We start from the raw sequence: 9430 nt of genomic DNA, 5'->3' as shown, positions 1-9430 counted from the left end.
TTTCCTTCTACTTATCACAAAAGTGAAAAGATTCTTGTAATTTATTTGTTGTCCAATTTTTTCCCCCTTTTTTAATTTTTTGTTCAAGAAAATTGCAAAAAATATTAGCATATTCCATTAAATCACAAACTCTTTTTAAAAAAAAAAATAAGAGAAAATAATGTTTTATTATTTATTATTTTTTTTGTTTTCCCGCCTCCCGAAAACATGGCTCGATCATCTCCGTCGAATCCCGATCCAACGGACACAACCAACTCCTATTCCGGTCACTGCTCCCTGTGGCTTCATTTCGCGGGTCGCTGTGATTCCCGCCGCGTGAAGTGACCGCGAGTGATCTCACACCCGGCCCCCTCCGGCTATAAATTGCTTCTCTCGGGTCGCCGTTCTCAAACGCTCCGTCGATCGTCTCAGTTCTCTGCTCTGCGTTTGGAAAGCGATCGGAAAAGGTACGAACCCTAATCTTTTCGTTATTTCAAGGGTTTTGATCTGCGATTTCCGTCGAGCAAGATTTGATCGATCGGTGGTCGATTTTTGTTCGATAATGCAGCATGCTTCGCTTGCGATCGGGGATCGAGGTGGAGCTCAGCGGCCCTGTTTCTTTGGATCTGGCCATGGAGGAGCCTCCCGATCGTCGGTTCGTGGTGGGCTACGCGCTCGAGAAGGAGCAGAGCTTCATCCAGCCCTCTCTAGTGGGCACCGCTCGCGACCGCGGCGTCGATCTCGTCCCCATCGACCACTTGCGACCCCTCGTCGAGCAGGGCCCCTTCGACTGCGTGGTTCACAATCTCCACGGCGACGAATGGAATATCCAGATCGCAGATTTCGCCGCCAAGAACCCCGACGTCCCCATCGTCGACCAACCCCTCGCCGTCGAGCGCCTTGACATTCGCTACCGCACCGCCGTGCTCCAGTTCGATTCCGATATCAATGTGACACAGATATACGGGATCCCAAACCAAATGCTGATCTATGACTCCAGCTCTGACGCCTTCTCTGTGATAACCCACATCCGGTCCCCCATCGACGCCAATCCCCGGGCCTCCGGCGGCGGGGTCGCCTTCAAGGTCTATGTGGCAGGAAATCACGTGCAATGCGTGAGAACAAATAACTGCCTCCCGGACGTCGCCCCCGAACAGCATACTCCCGTCCTCTCCGTCGCTTGCTTTCGTGTATCCAACTCACCCTTTCACATCCCTGAAGACGCCGAATATGTCAAGCATCCAGAAGCGGCAGAGCCGCCTCCATCTAGCTTTTTTGAGAAGATAGCAATGAGATTGCGGCAGGTTACGGAATTGCGACTCTTCACGTTCGACATTATAAGGGATGCCAAATCCCGCAAACACTACTACCTCATCGACGTCAATTACTTCCCCGACTACTCCGAAATGCCTGGTTATGAAGAATTTTTGACCAACTTCTTCTGGGACATGGTTCATCAGAAAGGGGAATCTGCTGCTGCCAGTTCTTCTTTCTCCTCCGAGGACTGATGGGATGGATCCATGGTGGCTTGTTTGTCCAATTTTCTTGTAAACTCTATTAACGTTCTTGATTTCAGAATGTAGATTCTTTCTTTTAGCTAATTCTTGGTTTCAGATGCTTTGACTTGAATTTTTCAGTCAGAATTCCATTCCTTTTATCGCCCTTTCCAGTCAGATTGTTATTTAAAAAAATTAAGAAAATAAATTCATGTATAAAAGTAGCTAACATAAAAGAACGAGGATCCTCTCCAATGATACATTAATCAGAAACATCTTACGCGACTGCAATGCTTACTGATGTGCTGCCACCTGCCGATTATGCGAACCTGAGGCCAACAGTGTCCTCAGCAAAACTTACGACGTGGTGGATGATCCGGCGACGGATGCGATCGTTTCGTGGGAGCAATAGCTTCGTCGTGTGGCACTCGCCGGAGTTCGCCAGGGATCTCCTGCCCAAGTTCTTCAAGCACAATAATTTCTCTAGCTTGTTCGGTAGCTCAATACCAATGTGAGACCTTCATTTTATCTTCTATACATTTCCGTTGCTTCATTTTGTATATCTATTTCCTGTTGGATTCTAACATTTTCAAGAACTATTCACTGTGAGAAAAAAAAACCCTTTCTAACTGAAGGAAATTTATTATTCTACAGCAATTTATCAAATCACGCTGACCAAAAGACGTATGTTACTTTAGTTTTTATCAAAGAGTGTATTTTTTCAAGTGCACTTTCCTTTTTATCCTTCTGATAAATTAAACCTTTTTTTTTTTTGTCGTTTTCCTTTTCTCTCTCTTCTCTTTCCTATTACCTCTTTCATCAACGAAATGTAAGATTTAGTTATTTTTTTAATAACATTTTAATATATTTAGAGAAACTAAAATAAACAATGGATAGCATAGTTAAACTCCTTGTAACATCAGGAATCCACAGGAACTGAAATGAGTGTAATCTGAGGTCTCTAGGTCCATCAGTGGGTTTTGGTCAAAACTCACTGATGGACCTAGAGAGCTCCGATTGCACCCATTTCAGTTTCTATGGATTCCTGGTATTTCAAGGAGTTCAAATATGCTATCCATTGTTTATTTTGACTTTTAAAAGATGTTAAAATAGCAGAAGAAAAAATCAGCAAAAAGGCTCCAAATCAGGCCCACGTTGGGCCTGATATGGAACCATATCAGGCCCAACGTGGGCCTGATATGATTCCATATCAGGTCTAACGTGGAGCCTTTTTGCTGATTCTTTCTTCTCCTATTTTAACACCTTATAAAAGTCAAAATAAACAATGGATAGTATAGTTAAACTCCTTGCAACATCAGGAATCCACAGGAACTGAAATGGGTGTAATCTGAGGTCTCTAGGTCCATCAGTGGATTTCGGTCAAAACCCACTTATGGACTTAGAGAGCTCCGATTGCACCCATTTCAGTTTCTATGGATTCCTGGTGTTGCAAGGAGTTCAAATATGTTATCCATTGTTTATTTTGACTTTTAAAAGATGTTAAAATAGCAGAAGAAAAAATCAGCAAAAAGGCTCCACGTTAGGCCTGATATGGAACCATATCAGGCCCAATGTGGACCTGATATGGAACCATATCAGGCCCAATGTGGACCTGATATGATTTTTCCTTGAGCTTCATACAATGTAGAGAAATTAATTTGATGATAGAAAACTAAGAGTTCTGTTAGTCCTATGATTTAATTGTCTTTTTCTCAAACATGTTGTGTAAATTGATTCTCTGTTCCTCTGAACATTGTTTTATCAGTATATTGCAATATCTGCTAATACCTTTGACTTAATACTACATCATATCTTCTGTATTCTCAACATTACCCTCATGATTCACATTACATATCATCCTTGGCTGCAGAATGCCAATAAGGCACCCAATGTAAATCTTGGTGAAACTGTTCGAGCAAGACTCCAGCAATTTTCAGTGATGAATAAATTTAAAAAAAAAGCTCTTAGGGTGAGAATATTTTATTTCATGATTTCTTTCACACGATCTTCTGTATTCTCAACATTACCCTCATGATTCACATTACAGATCATCCTTGGCTGCAGAATGTCAATAAGGCACCCAATGTAAATCTTGGTGAAACTGTTCGAGCAAGACTCCAGCAATTTTCAGTGATGAATAAATTTAAAAAGAAAGCTCTTAGGGTGAGAATATTTTCTTTCATGATTTCTTTCTGTGTGAATGCTTGACATTTGTCCAGCTAATTATTCCAAGACACACCTAGTATTATTATGTTCATTCTAAAACTGTGTTAATGCAGGTGATAGCTGAACACTTGTCTGTGGAGGAGATTGCCGACATAAAGGAAATGTTTGAGAATATGGATATCAACAAAAAAGGGCAGATAAATTTTGATGAGTTAAAGTATGGTTTGCGCAAGCTCGGACACTAGGTTGCTGATTCAGATGTCAAAGCATTATTGGAAGCAGTAAGTCATTGCTGAAGATGCAATCTTTTTTTTTAAAGTAAAAAAAATTGACTGTGGGTTATGGCAATCACACCATTTCCATTGGCATTACACAATTATGGGGTGACAAGGGAAAACAAACACAAAGAATTAGGCACAAATTCAAGCCACAACCCTACTAGATCCATCAAGAAATTCATCAAGAGTTGCTGACCAAACAAGATCCAAAGATGGACCTATCAGCAATATACTGATAAAACAATGTTTAGAGGGACAGAGAATCAATTTGCACAACATGCTTGAGAAAAAGACAATTAAATCATAGGACTAACAGAACTCTTGGTTTTCTATCATCAAATTAATTTCTCTACATTGTATGAAGCTCAAGGAAAAATCATATCAAGTCCACATTGGGCCTGATATGGTTCCATATCAGGCCTAACGTGGAGCTTTTTTGCTGATTTTTTCTTCTGCTATTTTAACATCTTTTAAAAGTCAAAATAAACAATGGATAACATATTTGAACTCCTTGCAATACCAGAAATCCATAGAAACTGAAATGGGTGCAATCGGAGCTCTCTAGGTCCATCAGTGGGTTTTGACCGAAACCCACTGATGGACCTAGAGACCTCAGATTACACTCATTTCAGTTCCTGTGGATTCCTGATGTTGCAAGGAGTTTAACTATGCTATTCATTGTTTATTTTGACTTTTATAAGGTGTTCAAATAGGAGAAGAAAAAATCAACAAAAAGGCTCCACGTTAGGCCTGATACGTTGGGCCTGATATGGTTCCATATCAGGCCCATATCAGGCCCAACGTGGGCCTGATTTGGAGCCTTTTTGCTGATTTTTTATTCTGCTATTTTAACATCTTTTAAAAGTCAAAATAAACAATGGATAGCATATTTGAACTCCTTGCAATACCAGAAATCCATAGAAACTGAAATGGGTGCAATCGGAGCTCTCTAGGTCCATAAGTGAGTTTTGACCGAAACTCACTGATGGACCTAGAGACCTCAGATTACACCCATTTCAGTTCCTGTGGATTCCTGATGTTGCAAGGAGTTTAACTATGCTATCCATTGTTTATTTTAGCTTCTCTAAATGTATTAAAATGTTATCAAAAAAATAACTAAATCTTACATTTTGTTGATGAAAGAGGTAATAGGAAAGAGAAGAGAGAGAAAAGGAAAACGACAAAAAAAAGGTTTAATTTGTCAGAAGGATAAAAAGGGAAGTGCACTTGAAAAAATGCGCCCTTTGGTAAAAACCAAAGTAACATACGTCTTTTGGTCAATTAAGATATTTAAGTGTGTGGTTTGATAAATTGCCGATTATTCTAATATATCACATCAATACCACGTCACAACTATAAAAATTTATTATTAATTTTTTTATTTTTCCTAAATTATAAATTATCTTTAGTTATTATTTTTTTATTTAAAATCTCTATATAATTTTTATTTAATATTTTAATTAAGTTTGATCTTTAATTTAATTTATTTATACTTTTTAATTAATAAATTAATTAATTTATTATTTTAATTTAATTTATATTTTATATTTAATTAACTTATCAATTTTAATTTAATTATAGTTAATTGTATATTTTTTAAATGAATATATTTATTTTTAAAATAAAAAATACAACTTTAATTATTACAAATAATTTATAAAATAAAATATTATAATTAAATGTTTCATAAAATAATTTATTTTTTAATAATTTTGAAACAGTCAAATATGTAATATTACCAAAAGGCATATCCAAGTTTTTAAATTTACCAAAAGACACATGCTACTTTGTTATTTATCAAATGATGCACCTTTTTATATGTTTTTCTCATTCTATCCTCTGATTACTTTCCTTTTTATTTTCTCTATCATTTCTCTCTATTCTCTTTTCTCTTATGCATGCAATGTTTTACTCTTTCCTCTTCTCTTTTTTCCTCTCTTTTGCACATCGATTCTTTTACAAACATTTTAACACCTTAGAGAAGTTGAAATAAACAATGGATAGCATATTTGAACTCCTTGCAATCTCAGAAATCCATAGGAACTGAAATGAGTGCAATCGGGGCTCTCTAGCTCCATCAATAGGTTTTGGTCGAAACCCACTAATGGACCAAGAGAGTTCCGATTGCACTCATTTCAGTTCTTATAGATTTTTGAGGTTGCAAAGAGTTCAAATATGTTATCCATTGTTTATTTTAACTTCTCAGATGTGTTAAAATGTAATAAGGAATAATCACTAAAATTTTCCACGTTGGGCCTGATATCATTCCATATCAGTCCCACATTAGGCCTGATATCAGTGGCCATGATATCATTCTATATCAGGCCTACATTGGGCCTGATATGATTCCATATCAGACCCAACGTGAAGAATTTTAACGATTCTTTCTTATTACATTTTAACACCTCTGAGAAGTCGAAATAAATAATGAATAGAATATTTGAACTCCTTGCAACCCTAGAAATCTATAGGAACTAAAATGGATGCAATCAGAGTTATCTAGGTCATCTTCGACGGCAGCACTGAGTCTCATAGGATGACCCTTCTATTCCGTCCCCATGGCCTGCTTGGGCTTAAACCTCCTATGGTTTTTCAGGAGTTCGTCAATCACGGCGGGGTCATCTTCAAGGTCTATGTCACAGGAAATTACGTGCAATGCATGAGAAGGAAGTCCCTCCCAGGCATACTCCCCGAAGAGCATCACCCCTTCCCCTTCGTCATTTTATCTCGTGTATCCAACACACCCTGGCATAACCCTGAAGACATCGAATATTACGAACATCTAGAAGTGGCAGAGCTGCCTCCATTGAGCTTTCTGGAGAAGATAGCAAAGGGCTTGCAGAAGGCTATGAGATTGCACCTCTTCAACTTCGGCATTATTAGGGATGCCAATGCCTGCAACATCTACTTCATCATTAACATCGACTAGTTCCCCGGCTACTCCAAGTTGCCTAGTTATGAAGAATTTGTGGCCAACTTCATCTGGGACATGATTCATTAGAAAAGGGAATCTGCTGCTGCCAGTTCTTCTTTTACCACAATTTTCTAATGGCATCGGGGTGATGTGGCTAGAATGCTGACTGAATTGCTATAGCCCGGAGGTAGTATGCTGAGCTACCTTCTATGTTGACCAACTCATCAGAAGTCCTCTGGTCAACGCTACCTGCAACTGGTGACCGGATTACCTCGGCCCCTGGTACCTCGATACTTGAGGCAGATTCAACGAATATGTAAGGAATAGACTAATAGTATAAAAACAAAATGAATGTAGAGTGAGTACAATAACATACCCTGGCCTAGAGGGGCGCCCTCTGGTGTATCAGTGAGCTGATCGGGACACTGCTCGAGTTGTCATGATCTGGAAGAGTAGATGACTCTGAGCATGATGAAGAGCTAGATCTGACGGCACCTAGTCAAGCATGACTTGGATCCGGAAGATGACATGCAGACCGTGTTGGTGCAATCGACCTCCAAGGTTTTAATGTCAGACAAATATGTTTAAGTATGTTTAAGTATGGAGCTTGATCTAGGGAAGTCCTAGTTGTAGGCTAGGCAAGGGAAGTCCTAGTTGGAGGCTAGGCAAGAAGAGAAATCTCGGTATATCGTGGAAGCCAGGTGGATAGGTCTGGAGGACTTGATCCCTGGGTAGCCGAATACTGAGTCCTAGTTGTAGGCTAGGTAAGGGAAATCTCAGTATATCGTGGAAGCCAGGTGAATAGCTTTGGAAGACTTGATCCCTGGGTAGCCGAATACTGAATCTTGGTGAGTGAAGCCAAGTGGAGAAAATCCTAGGGGGTGGTAACCTTAGGTAATGAGAAGTCTTGGAGGTGTGAACTTCAAGCAAGGTTGATCGGATGTTTCCGGTCGACCGCGCGTGATCGACCGGACCAGCGGATCTCAGTAAATCTAGGTTTAGATTTACCATTGTATTCCGTATTACTATTATTGCTGTTGGCTAATGTAGTATTACAGGAAAAGTCTTAGTGGATCGGGTGATCAGACACTGAGCAGGCAAAAGTCCAAACAGGTCTGGAGGACCAATGTTTGGCAAGTAAGTTGAGGTATGCAATTGGTGGAGCGATAGTGAGGTCGGGTTCCTAAAGGGAACAACCTTAGGTCGTTGATCCAACTGAAGAAACCGGGAAGGTTTCAAAGTTGAGATCAAGACGGTTCTACTGTCTATATTACTCATGCATTATATTACTGTGCTAACCTTTGTTTTGCAGGAATATTGTTTAACTCTGTTTTACAGATTCGGCCTGATCGGTCGACCGAACAGGAGGATTGGTCGACTGAACCAGCTTGACTCAGACCAGAGATCAGTTCAGACCAAAGCGAAGCACAGTTCGATCGAAACTTGATCGGTCGACCGAACTAGGGATCGGTCGACCGATCCAATCAGTATTAATGGACCATTAAATGAAGATCTCTGCAAATTTCGACGAACAGGGAAGGAAGCTATTCGATCGACAGAAAAAGAGGTTCGATCGACCGAACCATTCATGAACATTTACTACAAAAGTTCGAGCCAGCTTCAGACTCCAGCCAGGAAGGAAGGGAGCGGGTTCAGTCGACCGAACAGAGGGATCGGTCGACCGAACCTCCAGTACACCTATAAAAAATGCTCGAAGTCAGAAGCTCAATACAACAATTCTGATGGACTCAAGTTCATTTCTGCCTTGCTACTCGTGGTACAAGTCTTCATCAGCTCAGCAAGCTACTTCGTCCAAAAGCACCGACCGAGTCTCAACCTTCATTTACTACGGTCGGTATATTTTGTATTGCACTTAAATTCATATAAGATAGTAGGGTTGTTACTATCTTATATCTTTGTATCTGTATGATCTGCTTCTTTCCGAAGGATTTCGGAAAGAAGGGTTTTAGTGCTTTGCCCATCGGTGCGGTCAAGGACCGCGGGCCTTCGACTAGGAGTCGAGCTAGGCTCCGAACGAAGTAAACAATCTGTCTTCCTTTTACTTTCCGCTATGCACGACTTTGATTTAAAAGATAAAGAAAAGTTTTAAAAAGACGCGATATTCACCCCCCCCCCCCTCTATCGCTTTAAATCGATCTATCAATTGGTATCAGAGTCTCGTTAGCTCTAAAATAACTTAATCATTTTTCGAGCAACTTTTAAAACTTTTTTTCCTTTTCCTTAATTTTTTTTAAGTAATACTTTTTACTCTTAATCTCGCACTACTAATCCCAAGACAAAAGTCTTAGAAATTTGTTTTCTATTATCTTCTTGCAAGAATGTCAACATCCTATCAAGAAGGAAGAAGTATATATGAACCTCCACCATACGATCAAGTTTATTTCAATATCTGGAGGCGAATGATAGAATCTTTCATAGGAAGTGAGAGTTTTGACAACTAGATCGTACTTAGACAATCTTCTCAAAACTCAGAAGCAAACACAAAGGTAATAGATTTATTAATTAGTGTTTTACCTAACAAAATTTTGTGTCAATTAGAAGATTACAAGAATGCATTCGAGATGTGTACCAACTTG

General features: G+C 39.5%; 3 protein-coding genes across 3 annotated transcripts; all 3 read left to right on the top strand.

Moving 5' to 3' along the window:
• Positions 1-398: 398 nt before the first annotated feature.
• LOC122043751 (inositol-tetrakisphosphate 1-kinase 1-like) lies at positions 399-1487 on the top strand. Its single transcript, XM_042604339.1, has 2 exons — positions 399-446; positions 548-1487. The coding sequence occupies exon 2, from the start codon at positions 549-551 to the stop codon at positions 1485-1487; it is 939 nt and encodes a 312-aa protein (XP_042460273.1). The 5' UTR covers positions 399-446; position 548.
• Positions 1488-3497: 2010 nt separating this feature from the next.
• Positions 3498-3917, top strand: LOC122039750 (calcium-dependent protein kinase 20-like). Its single transcript, XM_042599211.1, has 2 exons — positions 3498-3638; positions 3755-3917. Exons 1-2 carry the CDS (start codon positions 3507-3509, stop codon positions 3884-3886), a joined length of 264 nt encoding a protein of 87 aa, XP_042455145.1. The 5' UTR covers positions 3498-3506; the 3' UTR covers positions 3887-3917.
• A 2538-nt stretch (positions 3918-6455) lies between these two features.
• Positions 6456-6848, top strand: LOC122043750 (inositol-tetrakisphosphate 1-kinase 1-like). Its single transcript, XM_042604338.1, has one exon. The coding sequence runs from the start codon at positions 6456-6458 to the stop codon at positions 6846-6848; it is 393 nt and encodes a 130-aa protein (XP_042460272.1).
• The last annotated feature ends 2582 nt before the right edge of the window (positions 6849-9430 follow it).

Source organism: Zingiber officinale, chromosome 2A, assembly GCF_018446385.1.
Source record: "Zingiber officinale cultivar Zhangliang chromosome 2A, Zo_v1.1, whole genome shotgun sequence".
Taxonomy (NCBI): domain Eukaryota; kingdom Viridiplantae; phylum Streptophyta; class Magnoliopsida; order Zingiberales; family Zingiberaceae; genus Zingiber; species Zingiber officinale.
Note: the sequence above shows the minus strand (reverse complement) of the source record. Positions and strands in the feature narration are given on the sequence as shown.